This window comes from Rhopalosiphum padi, chromosome 2, assembly GCF_020882245.1.
Source record: "Rhopalosiphum padi isolate XX-2018 chromosome 2, ASM2088224v1, whole genome shotgun sequence".
In the NCBI taxonomy this organism is placed as follows: Eukaryota; Metazoa; Arthropoda; class Insecta; order Hemiptera; family Aphididae; genus Rhopalosiphum; species Rhopalosiphum padi.
Window position 1 is genome coordinate 52,985,161 of NC_083598.1, and position 14,017 is coordinate 52,999,177.

Genomic DNA, 14,017 nt, shown 5'->3' on the forward strand with positions numbered 1-14,017 from the left:
AATGTTTTCGATAACATTCTTATGTTATATAAATACGACTTATATTAGTGTAACATTAAAAATTGTATTAAAAATGAGGATATTAACTGATTTTTATTCTAATAGATATGTAGAACTGCATTGAGATGTTGGTAATTGTATTTAAATAAATGTATTAAAAAAAAACCAGCACACATTTTTAACTATATTTTTTCATTTTCGAAGTTTTATCCAAAAAATTGATTAGAGTTTAAAATATGATTGATTTGAAGTAGGTAACACGAGTTTTAATTTATAGTTTATAAATGACGTGCTGAATTATACTTTTTTTTCATGGTTTTACAAAAAAAAAAAAAAACACATCATTGTAAAATCTATGGCTCCCCTTATTCCACTAGAATAATTTAGGACAACATACAGTCTTATGTAATATACAATTAATGATATAGATAAAGATTTCGATATATTATAACGTGTGATGTAGATATTTTGAAATATTTTTACTAACCGAAATATTTTTATAAGAAAGCAAATATACACTAGTGTAATACGAATAAATTATTTGTTTTATTTAGAATAAAAAAAAAATAGGCTATGTTTCTTAAATTATATAATCGTTTTAATATTATCATCTTTTAATAATTTGTATTCAATAGAAATATATTATTCTGAAATTATATTAAATTGTATAATATTTTTAATACTATGTAACATAGTCATGCAATATAAAAATATTGGTATACATATGCTAATAATTAGATTAAATATAATATTATAGCTTTTTTTGTCAATAATTGCATTACTTAATAGTTCTGAAATAAATAAATTATAACCATTCACTTAATTGTTGGTAATTATATCTAATAATGATAAAATTGAAAATTCATTTTTTTTACACTCATGTACCTAAATCTAAATTATTTAAATTTACAATTAAAAATTAAGTTATTTATAAACTACGGAATAACGGATGATCCACCTCGGAACAAATTTTAATTCATAATATGCTTTTTGTATAGAAGCGATTAAATATATTTATTAAGCAATTTTAATAACTCCAAGTCTAGAAAGCATTTATTTTTGCCATGTTGATCTTTAAATGTTAAAAAACCCAATTTGCAAAAAATATCGATTAGTTCTGAGTCGATATGTTAAATTATGTGATTACAATTATTTATCATGCATATCCACTACAGAGATATATTTTTTTCATTATAAGTGATCTTAATACAGTATATTTTTATTTTTAGACGAATTTGTATATTATATACATTTATTCTATAAATGATGTTCATTAATATCAAATTTAACCAAACGGCGGGTGAACGTAAATTTATGTCAGTTTTTTACAAGCCATGTTATTGGCAACAAAATATGATAGATAATACGGTTGGATGGGAGTGGAGTCGGGTGGATGGTAAAAAAGTTCGTGTAAAAAATTCAAACATAATTAGACCCCATCACTCGGAAATAATAACAACGTACACGCTATACTCGTATACTATATAGAAGGCCCTGCTGAATTAATGCTGTTTTGAACTGCGGTTCTCCTTATACTCGTAATTTTTTTTATGATATAAAAAAATTACAACGTTTAATGGGTGCCCAAGTATAAAATATGAGTTTTTTCTTTTCTACTAACTAAATCTTGTTTATTCCTTCCTGGAAAATTGAGTTTATGAAAAGTACTTCACGCCGTGCTTTTATCGCATTTTATTTTTGATGTGACTATTTCTTTGCAGACGATCTATTTTAAATTTGTTGATTCACTTTTTTTAGTTTAATGTTTTATCCGTATTCAATACAAATATAAATGTATTTCTATAGATATGTTTTGTTTACTGTATATATAGGTATGTACATACTACATATAAAATATAACCGATATTCAAATCATAAGTATATTCAAGAATGTACGTTTAAAATAATTTTTTACCTATGCATAAATTTTTCAAACACTATGCAAACTCAATCATACCATCTCAAAATATTGATCAAAAGTTGATTTTTGTTCTTAAATAAAGTTTACAGGAATTCAGAAAAGATAAAAATTATCAAGTTAGAAAATCAATATTTGTAAATATTTATTTTTAAATTGCCTTACAGTTCGTTTACACTATTATTTTAGATTGTACACTGTTATAATATAACAAATAGTTTTTAAATGTATTCAGTTTAATTTAGGCAACGCTAACAAATAGAAGATAATTATTAAATAAATTTATTCGAATAAGGAAAAATTAGGAAAACTTATAGACATTTGAACGATCAGTTTTTATTGAGAATGTTTTCTGAAAAAACAAAAGTATACTATACTGTATAAAATAGAAAAAGACACGGTAAACATTTCATAATTTTTGTGTCCGAAAAACCTGAGAATAAAGTTATTTTAATGCCAAGTTGGAAAGTGTGTTTGATGAGATATATAGGAAGATAATGACCGATTACAGCTGGTCGAAATTAGAAATATAGTTTTGCATGGAAGTGAAGATGAGACGAACAGGAATAGTATGTGTCCAATGAAATTTAACTTCAGTTGAATGAGGAATCATGGTTACAGATTGTTACTGGTGTAAAATTGCAGTTTAAATGAATTTAATTTTTAGTTTTACAGTTTGTAAACTGTCGAGAAAGAGTACCAAGGCGAAATTGCAGTTGAAGACTTGGGGTGAAATAATCTAAAATATATGTTGATAAAAGGGTAGTAGGTTTACCAGTATTATCTGCGTAAGTTCAAAGGATTGTATGTTATAACGTGGGCTGGTTTGAAGTATAGATATTATACAAGAAAGGAGCTATGTCACTGCCTTGAGGGACGTCAGCAGAAATAGAATACTGTTTTAAGTGTTGTAGGTCGTGATGGTAGGTAGTTGACTATGTACGATTTTAATGTTAGATAACAAGGAGATGGAAACATAATTTTTAGTTAGAAAAAAGTCTCTCACGTCAAATCGTATCAAACTTTGGCAATATCTAGAAGAACTGGTAAAAAATTAATAGTTGATGTGCATAAGCAGAAGTTTTCAGGAAGTTTGTTAATTTTAATAATTGTGATTTGTGATCATAACTGATGAAGTTGTTGAAAAATGAAATAGCTGCATTATGTTTATTTTTTAAAAGATTCATAGTTTATTTGAAGGAAATTGTTTAATTATTGAGTTGAATAATATTAAAATATAACCTGAGTAATACTTATCCGCAAGATGTTTTTAAAAAAATATCAGATATTTAAATTGGTAGATCATTTCATATGTAATGGAGATTACATAAAATGTATTGAACAAAAGTTAGGTAAATTCAGATGTGATTTTAATTATATAGGTTTTATATCTGATTTTTACGTAGATGTAGGGAGCATTTGAACATTTAAAGTGCCATTTTACATTCAATTGAATATATACATTTGAATCGATACAATTTGTTGTGTATAATAAATAATGTGTTTTAAATAATATAGCTTATTATAAAATACAATTTTAATTATTAAATGTGATATGAACTTAGTTACATTTTTTGAATATTGTTAAAATAGAAGTATTTTCATTTATTATTATAATATCACATAGCTCACAGAATATTAACTTAATTAGTGAATAATATATTTTTTTTAAAGAATAAATGTTTTAAAATACATTGTTTAAATTCTAAAATTTTAAAATATTATTAATTATTTATTTGATAGGTTATAAATTTGATTAAAAGACTAAATCAGATATATGGACAAATACTTGTTCAATATAAAATACACAATTGCTCTGTAAAATGTATTAACTAATTTAATTGTTGTTTATTATTTTAAAACGTAACAATACGATCTTAAATAATTAAAATACTTTTTGTTACATGGCATTTTTATTTTAAATTAAAAAGACCATTTAATCTAATTATAGCCATATAGTATATGGCTTCTCAAAATAAAATAAATACTATGGTTCTGTTTTTTGTCTTATTATCTGATTTATGATACATTTATTAAGAAGCTTAAAATATTTTAATGGTATAGTAAAATTGTAATTTAAAAATAGAAAATAGATAACGTTATATTCACTTATTATTAAAAAAAAAAAAACAACTTCATAAAATTAATAAGGAATATATTTGTAGTAATTTTATATTTTATATTTTGCACATTTTGTAAAATAAAAATATGCTGATATTTTGGTAATTATATAAAATATTGTCTTAAATTTGTACATAATATACAGTTATAAAAGGTGTTTTATTTATTTTATCCAAGTTAATGTCATGAGGTATTTTCATTCCATTCTCAAATTATAGTAATATTGTTTATTTTTAAAAGTGGTTATAATTTGTACGTCAACGCAATGAGTTATTACGATAGTTTTAATTATAATAAATGACTATATATATAATATATATATATATATATACATAATCTTAGTAAAATTATTAAAATAATATAAAATGTCTATTATGTTTTGAAAATCTGATGTTTAAACAATTCTAGACATACGCAACTGGTAATACATATATGACATTAACATACTGTGATAGCAAACATTTATTTTTCTGGTCAAATATTTACTTAATGACGAACATTTTTACTTTATCAAAAATATAAAAATAATCTCTTGGAAATCATTATTAAATTATTAACATATTCATCAGATATTTTCTCTAGATTCTATTAGGAATATCGTAAAGATAATAATTACAGTGATGAATTATAATAAAATCATTTTTCTGAAAAGTGATCACGTAACCCAATATACGAATAAAATAAAGTGTTTAAAAGTAATTTTCCGTCAATAAAAATAAAATAGGCAAAGACGAAAAAAAAGAAATCAGATTTTCATAAATCAGTGAGCTAAATGCCTGGTTTTACGTTTGTTCGTGATTTATTATAAGCAATCGAGGTGTCGGTGAGAAGATAAAAATGAAAATACGAATAAAAGGAGAATATTTCTATAAATTAAAAGAAATAAAAAGTATCTTTCCAAGCTATATTTAAATTTACATCATTTTGTTTTTGCGTTTTTCTTGTCATGGAATACAGATGTCCAAAATTATTTTCGATTAATTTCAGTCACGTTCCGTTATGATTATGATTATACTAAATATCCACCAATTGAAAACTGAGAATAAAGTTGTAAAGTAAACCTTTACATCATTTATTCTCTTTAAAAAGTTTAAAGTTAGAAAGAAATTTATTTTTACTTTTTATAACAATATATATATATATATATTATTATATGTATTTTATAGCAGATTAAAAATACGAAAAAGTTAATTTGAGATTTTTTCTATGTTTAGAAATGAAATAATTTTTAAATTCTGTGTGAATCGGTTCTACAATTTTTTCTTACAAACTTTTGAGTCATATGAATGTTTTACACGTTTTAATTACTCCTATAAATAATATTGTTGATTGAAATTTAAGTCTGTTAGTATTATCAAAATAAAATTTTTGACCTACTTAAATTTTAATAGATTTTTAACCAGAAACGCTTTTATTTAATGACATGATATATCAATATATTAATATTTATCTTGATTTTAAAATTTAAATTTAAATAATGTTACTACAAAAATATAATACTTCCAGTAACCTAGCTCATAAATTCTGCTTCAGAATTGTTGAAATTCATAACCGAATTAAATTTATATTTTTAATTATTAAATTTTGTCCATCAACAAATTATTATGATGAATATTTTAATGTTGATTTTACCATATTTATCATTAAACGGGTTCAATAAATGGAATGTATTTTTAAATTGTAGATACCTGTTCGTTTTTTTTTTTTTGAAACAATTCTTCAGTCATTTTTGCTAGATTATGTTAATCGATATAATTGACTTCTATTTAATTATTTTTAGATCGTGCCCCCTGTGCCGGAAACAAACTCTGGGTCTGAATCATCAGTGCCAGAACAAGGTACTAGATTCAGTAAAATCCGGCAAACTCTGTCATCAAGTTTAATGACAGCACAAGATAAAAGTAAGGCATTTATACTTGTATTATATTATATTTAATTGTTTTATTGCATATATATATATATATAAGTATTTAATGTTTATATTAAGAAGATATGAGTTTTAACACAAATATCATAAAATAAATTTTATAACAGTATTTTATTTTTTGAAATTATTGGTAATATGTATTGGTGTAAGTGTAACTATTTCATTCGATTTTAATATTATTATAGAAATAACCATGTTGAAATGTATGAATCATAAGTACTAAGTTTGAATTTGAATGTTTATACTTATGTATAATGCATACAGAAATTATATTACTGTCAAGGTTTTACTTAAATAAAAAAATGAATAAATAAACAGTTTGAAATAAATTATTTTCAATTTATCATAGTTACTATTATAACTTATAACTTATACTACTACATATTTTTATATATACTTAATTCACTTTATTCAAGCTAAAAACATTTTTAGAAATTTGAATTTATCATTACATGATATCATTTATGAACTTCTCACTGATTAATTCTTATTCACGTCATTTAGAGTATACTTAGATATAATCATTGATTTATTTAGCTTAATAATTTAAAAATACTTAATTTATAAAAATATTGAATTTTTCATTGATTTACGTAAATTAATTTATTTGATAAGTATTAGTTACACTGTTAAACTTTTTATTACAATTTCAACTCAAATAATTTTTTTGTTGCAATTGCTATTTAATGGCTATTTTAAAAAATATTAATTTTAACTTCCATATGACGATAATATCATGTATCTCATAAATCTAATTAAACTTATTAGTTTCGTGAATATTTTAATCTATTTGTAGGTTTCTTTAGGCAACTGTTTATTATATTTTAGCCACTAGTATATATTTAATGAATATCTGTTATAGCATTTATGTAATAGCATTTAAAGTCATTAAATTAATTCTATATCAATGAAATTAAAATAATTTGTGGATTCAGAATATAATACGATTTAATATAACAATTTGAGTTATATTTTTTAATAATTGATTGGATTTAAGATAATCAATTTAAGTCTAAAAATAATGATAATATTATGATCATTTAAAATTAAAATACATTTACTATATTTTCTAAGTGCTTAGCTTTAGTATGAATAATACATTATTCGTAGAACTAGTGATGGATACTTATAGATACAAAAAGTAAAAATAAAAAATAAACCTTTTTGTACATAAACAGAAATATAAGAATTTATCGAAGCATTTATTAATATAATTTTAAGACCCAATTCATTTATTTTTGATTGAATTATTGGTCATCTATAAATTAGCCAAGCTATTTAGAGACCCTCAATAATTTAATATTATACACGGATTATATCCTTTATTGAACTAACCTATGGTGGTACTGATAATTATGTTAATACATTTATATTTAGTGTACAATTTACATTGTAAATTCTCCAAAAACCACATAATAATAATTTGATATGAACTTATACATTGAATAAGTGATAATATGTATTTACTTTTTTAATTCATTATGTCATGATTATTTAAATATAAAAATTTTAATACTGAACAAGAATCGATCATAATAATACAGTTAGTTATTTCTAGTTAAAATTAAATTTATAATCGTTATGTTAATTTAATGGGTACAATAATATGTATTAAGGTAATTTATGAGAAATATTGAAATGCAGGTATTGGTCGTATTAATGTATAATATGTACTTAGTTAATGAATACAATTTTTAAATATTAAAAGTATCTCAATCCTCCAGTTATTGTGAAAAAAAAAATGGTGCTATTAGAGAAGCTTCAATTGATGAAAGTAGAAACCTAGAGAGCGATATGGTTAGTATATAATCTATGTAACTAAACGGTCTATGAAGTAATTATATTTTCGGGTAAATAATGTATTTTTAATTTGATAATATCATCTTGATTATAATATAACGATGAACTGTTATTATTAGCCAAGTAGGTGCCTACCAATACTTTATCATTTTTACAATAACAATCTTGAAAAAAATAACGTTTCGATTATTTTTTTATATTCATACATTATTAATGTTTATCAGTCGTGTGAACATTATATATATATAAAAAAAAAAAATAATGGCAAACAAATAACTTTATTATACCTCTTATACTCGATAAAATTTAAAATCTAATTTAGATTGTAAGTTTGTCTGTTTTTTTTCATCGATCCATTAAAAACAACTTATTTTAACTTTCATGTTGGCAGACAAAATGTTGGTCCAATGATTGTAAACCATTTTCATTCGTCGGTAAATGGATGGGTGTGGCATTATAGATTAAGGTTAATCCAAAACTATCATGTGGATAGCCATCCGTGTAAGTAGAGATTTCCCATGTGGAAAAGAGTACCAGAGAAATATTTTTTTTTATCTTATTCTCTGTTGATCCCAAGAAATTGGATATTATTTTTACCGTTATTATTCTTTTCTGTTTCAAAACATATTAGTTATATAGGTGCTACAAGTGTTGAATGGTTTTAATTTTTAATTTTCATACTTAAATTATTGCTAATATTAAAAATATTTAAAGTTTTACTACATATATTTATTTATAAATCTAAATTTCGGAGTTTCCACAATATTGTAATATTATATTATATTATTTTATCATTGTAGATACTTTTAGAAAAACAAGATCGTTGAGGGAATTTGGGATAGATTAAAGCGAGATATAGTAGAGAACGTTATAATGAAGGAGGCTATGGATACTTCAGCCTTGAATTTCAACGGCAACTGAAATACCCACCCGTCCATATATAAAGACGTTAAGACGAAATATTAAGCTCAGCTTGTTTTAAGACCACTAAAACGTTACTTATTTATTTCTAAAACGAAAATAAAACTATTAATTTAGGATTTATTATTTCATGGCTGTAAAGTAAATAATCCAAACAGGAAATATAGAGATTGATTCATCTCACTTTTTTTAGCTGGATGTAGGATAATGTTAAGGTGTCGTGTTATGATAATATTAAATTTAAAAGCGAAAATAAATGATTTTGATTAGATTTGGTTTCAATGGAATTTATTCAGATTTATTTTAAAAATTTTTAGCTAACACTACTAATGTAGATAAAACTTTAAAATCTTGATAAAGATAATTCAAGTCTTAAATATATATTATTAATATATGTATTTTATTTTTTAAATATTTTAAATTTCGAATATTAAATTTTTTGTATAAGAATGCGTCCCTTGGCACTTTTGATTGTTAAAACAATAACTTGACATATTGTTATAAAGTATATTATTTGATATATGTAAAATAAATGTACTCAGAACCCACCATTTAAAAAAAAAAAAAAAATAGTCAGAACCACGAAGTAGAATTTAATTTTAGGTACTTTTTAATATGTTCTTAAAACAAAGTAAATATAAATATATATATTCACATTCATATTATCTATTTTAAATGTATGTTCAAGATATCAGCCAGGATATAGATACTTTTATAATTCACATAGGTATCAGATATTTATTAACGGACAGTAAAATAAACATAAAGATGACAACAAGGGCAGTTTTCATTAGCTAATGAAAGTAAACATCCAAACGGTATTATCGTTTAACGGGACGGAAACGTTTTAATGGCACCCAATGGGTAATGTTACTAGCCGGTGTTGTGTGAAAAAAAACGTAAAGATAAAATCAAAAAAAAAATCACTTATAATATTATATCCCATTGAATTTTATTTTAATTTACCAAAATTTATACTAGTAAATCTTTATGATCCAAACAAAAACAATAAACGATTATTTTTATTTTTTTTTCGTCTGTGATTTTCAAAAGATACGGGCGCTTCATTTTCCAATTAAACTATTTACAAAATATAAAGTATAGAAATTCTCGTAATTTAGGTAGGTCCCAAAACAGGTGGAAGCATCAGAATTTTCACGTTGTCAAATTCAACTTGGAGCAACATTATTATCACAAACGCTGAAAAAACACTGTTTTTTTTTAGTGGTTTTCTTTGGTGATTTTTTTTTGTGTGTGTGTGTGTACTATTGGGAATTGTGAACTTTTAAAATACCCAAACTATAATCTACGTCCCAATTTGGAATCGATTGACATTCTATATACTATATGAAAACTTTTGGAGTGGTTTTACTACCCTAAAAGTGTTTTCTGAAAAATAATAATAAACTAAAAACTGTAAAACCAATAGCTCCCTCCCACTACGCGTGAAATAGAACACAAAACATTGAAAGTTTGTAAAAACAATTCGATATTTATTTTTTAACGATAGAATGTATGGTATATTTTGAGTAAAAAATGATTGTGTATTAATTGTACAACTAATATTTTACAAAACTCTCCAAATATTTGTCTTAATTTTTTTGTTACGAGTAATTTAATCTTTGATTATTATATGATTATTTTTGGAACATTTTTAAAAAGAGGTATTATTTTTATAAATTTATTTAAATTTAATTTGTAGTTTAAAATGTCAATATGCAGTTACTAGGTATGTAGGTAATTATTATAATAAGTAATAACTCACTTTAAATGTTTAAATCGTATATTATTAATATAATATATTATAGTAAAATAAAAGGTTTGGATACGAATTGTTTATAATAGTTAGTTGATTGCAAATGTATTTGAATTAGTAATTATACCATTAGCATTTATATATTAATAACCTGTGTTAAAGTGTGCAAAACTAGTCAAGTATCAACATCCGGTATCTTTATTTTATTCAACTGTCATTACTAATTGTATGGTTTTTTCTGTTTTTTAATCACACAATATGTATTTTTATTGTTAGTTGCACTTTTTTTTTTTGTATTATCTAAAACCTGATTTAATACTATTTATATTATTTACTTATTGGCGTTGATTTCCTTTTTTTGACGGTAAATTATATATTATTTATTCACAAGAATTTAAATATTTTATATTATTAGGATTCATTATAATTTCTATTAAATATTGTGCCTATATTCCACATTATTATAAACATATAATATATGTTAATTAAAAATTATACTTAATCATGAAAAAATAAAGAAACATTTAACATTTTTTTTTTTTATAGTTCTGAAGTCATGACTAGATTGTGGGTTACTTGAAAACCGTTCTGTCCTCTTACCGGAACAATTTCACATGCATTGTAATCATTATAAGTGTTTATTGTTTATCATGACACATTCAAATTTAAAAAAATTACTAGTATTAATTTAACAATTTTAATAAGTTTAGAAAATATATTTATACAGGGTATTATATATTAACATACATGCTTATAATAATCACTAAGAAATGTTCTAAAATTTTTATTTTTAAAAGTTAATGAAAAATAATATTATTATGATCATCGTTAGTTTTATATTACAAACGGGGAAAATAAATAATGGCTTAAAATAACTTTTTTTCAGTGACCACCAAGCTGAATAGTGCTAGTAGTCGTCAAAGTCCTGCAGAGAGTAGCCCTACTTCTAGTCCTGCGTCTCCACCAGAAGATAATTCTAATAAACAACCTACAACAGCGTAAGTCATTTTTAAAAATAATAAAATCCTATTATTATAATTGTTAGTATTAATATTTAGTTTTAAAAAGTAATGGATTCATAAAAAGTGCAACTGCGTTTTTTGGCGTATTGTTATGTTATTTTATTAATAAAATATACCCATTTTATATTATATCACTGCATTCACAAATGATCAAAATTGAAGCTGTTTTGAAATAATGTTTTCTGACGATTTTCTAAAATTAAGCTTACTGGTGTATTTTTTTGTAAATTAATGCTAGTAAAGTTATACTTAAAATATAAAAATGATCTATTCGAAGTAATATTATTATACGACGTACGTTAGTAAGATTATTGATCTATGAAAATATTAAACAATTAGCGAATTAAACATTTTTTTTTTACCAAAATCAATAATTAATCCTTTCTTTTAATAATTAAAGTAAAATATGTAATTGTAAAAATTATATGGATATTAAACCAAATCACATGCTACAATACAAAATGCAAGAAATTGTTATTTTGGCAACTAACGATAACAGTTTTATCGCTTTAATCATTCTATAAAATAATATATTATAATGACATTAAATACAATTAATCATATTTTGAGTATTAAAAATTATTTTATAAATTCTAATTAGCTATTTATAAAACATAGTAGGTTCTTATATCGTGATTAAACCAAATAATTGAAGTAAATTCTTTAGAACTACTTTCTTTCCAACTTTCAATTCTGATTTAAGTGAAAACAATGACACGTGTCTTGCGAACACATTGTTTATTAATTAATTATTATGAAGACGAAAAATAGCTTTTGCTAACGGCTTTGAAAATTTGATAATCTCATAAACAATAACTAATTTTAAATAGGCTTAATGATAATAGGATTTTGATATTAAAGTTGTTACATTATGTTATGACACCATAATATTTTATTGAACCTGATTTCAACAATTTTGTTCAAATTTTACTTTATTTTTTTTTAAGAATGTATCGGATGATTTGTAATTGTATTTTCAAGTTATATAATTTTTACATTACTTATACGTTGTCAAACATTTGAACATTTAAATTTTAGTACTAAATATTTTAGGAATACATAATAGAATATATAGTAGGTACATAAACGTTTGTATATACAGATTATACTCGTGTTATTGTTAATGCGATTTATTAATTTATGGCCTGAGTATGTACTCGATTAAAATTTGTAAAATATAATTTAACATGATATTCCAATATCGATTAAGGCGCCAAGGTTTAAAAATTAATAGCCTGATTTTTATTTTAACAATTGATTAGTAAGTTACCTATTTGTGTACATATATATAGAGAGAAGTTTTGTTTTATATCAAATTGCCTAAAGTTTAATAATCCTGGAAGCATATTTTTCAAACTAAGATATAATCTTGCTAATCGGAACAAGTTTTAAATCTTTACTATTCATATTTTATTCCCTAATGGTTTTATGCTAACCAATACCGTTATTGATAGTATTTAATTTTCCACTTATTAATCTTTTTGTGAAATAAATCTTCAACATTGTGGAGCCAACACTCAATGTTCAAAAATGTAGGTCAAGGATCTGAACAAGAAATCATCTGAACAATAAAAACCGTTTAACCTTTCAAGAATATACATTTTAGTACACATATATCTACTAATACATTTGGGATTATCAATGTGTACTTACAAGTTGTTTCTGGGCGTTGTAAATGTTATAAATATTTTTTAAATTTCTTATTTAAAAGTATTTATAAATTAACACATAAATATATTATGCATTTTAAGTGTGATCCATCACGATTTAATTGTGGCGACTGTTAAATAAAATTATAAAATTCCATAGTTAAAATTCATAGTTACTGCATTCGTAAAAATTAAATACGACATAAAAAAAATTAATAGTGATTTTAAAAATGTAATTTTAAGTAAAATCAATTTGAGTTTAAAAAATATATAAATGTTAACTTAAAAGGAAAACACCCACGATGCTTGGAATACATTTTTGTATGCAAATAATACCTCTAGTTTAAACACCTACACACAGATCAAAATTATGTTGGATATATGCCCACATAAAATTATTATTATAATATAATAAAGGAATATATTAAATTATTATAACAGATCGATAAATGCTTCGTGCAAACATGTTGTTATTTTATTATAGATATTAATATTTCCCAGCCGTGGCAATCCTGACAACCCTTGACTTTGTATATAGAATTATTATTATTTACAAATAACAATTAGTAAAATATTCAATTATTTTAATCAAATAATTTTTATATAATAAGCTCCTAAACGATTTTGTTATACTATATAATGGGAAAAAAGATGACTAAAGGACAAATATACAATACATGTATATACACAATATATTATACTTATTAGTATTCTAGTACACTACTTCCATTAATCCGGTATAACATTATTGATGTTAAACAATATTTTACTGGTGACTAATTTAAGCAAAAACAAAATAAAAACTGTAAATCAATAAATTAAACTGATATAGTTAATAAATAAACCAATTGCTATTGTATATTATAGTCCAGTGCTGTTATATTTAAATTTGAATAAGAAATA

At 23.1% G+C, this 14,017-nt stretch overlaps 1 protein-coding gene across 2 annotated transcripts in view; it reads left to right on the forward strand.

Moving 5' to 3' along the window:
* Positions 1-14,017, forward strand: part of LOC132920352 (regulating synaptic membrane exocytosis protein 1) — a 187,858-nt gene that overhangs the window by 52,517 nt on the left and 121,324 nt on the right. For both annotated transcript variants that reach the window (XM_060982679.1, XM_060982678.1), the window contains exons 3-4: positions 5,820-5,940; positions 11,330-11,441. In XM_060982679.1, coding sequence (XP_060838662.1) covers positions 5,820-5,940; positions 11,330-11,441 — 233 coding nt within the window. The remainder of the gene's footprint in view (positions 1-5,819; positions 5,941-11,329; positions 11,442-14,017) is intronic.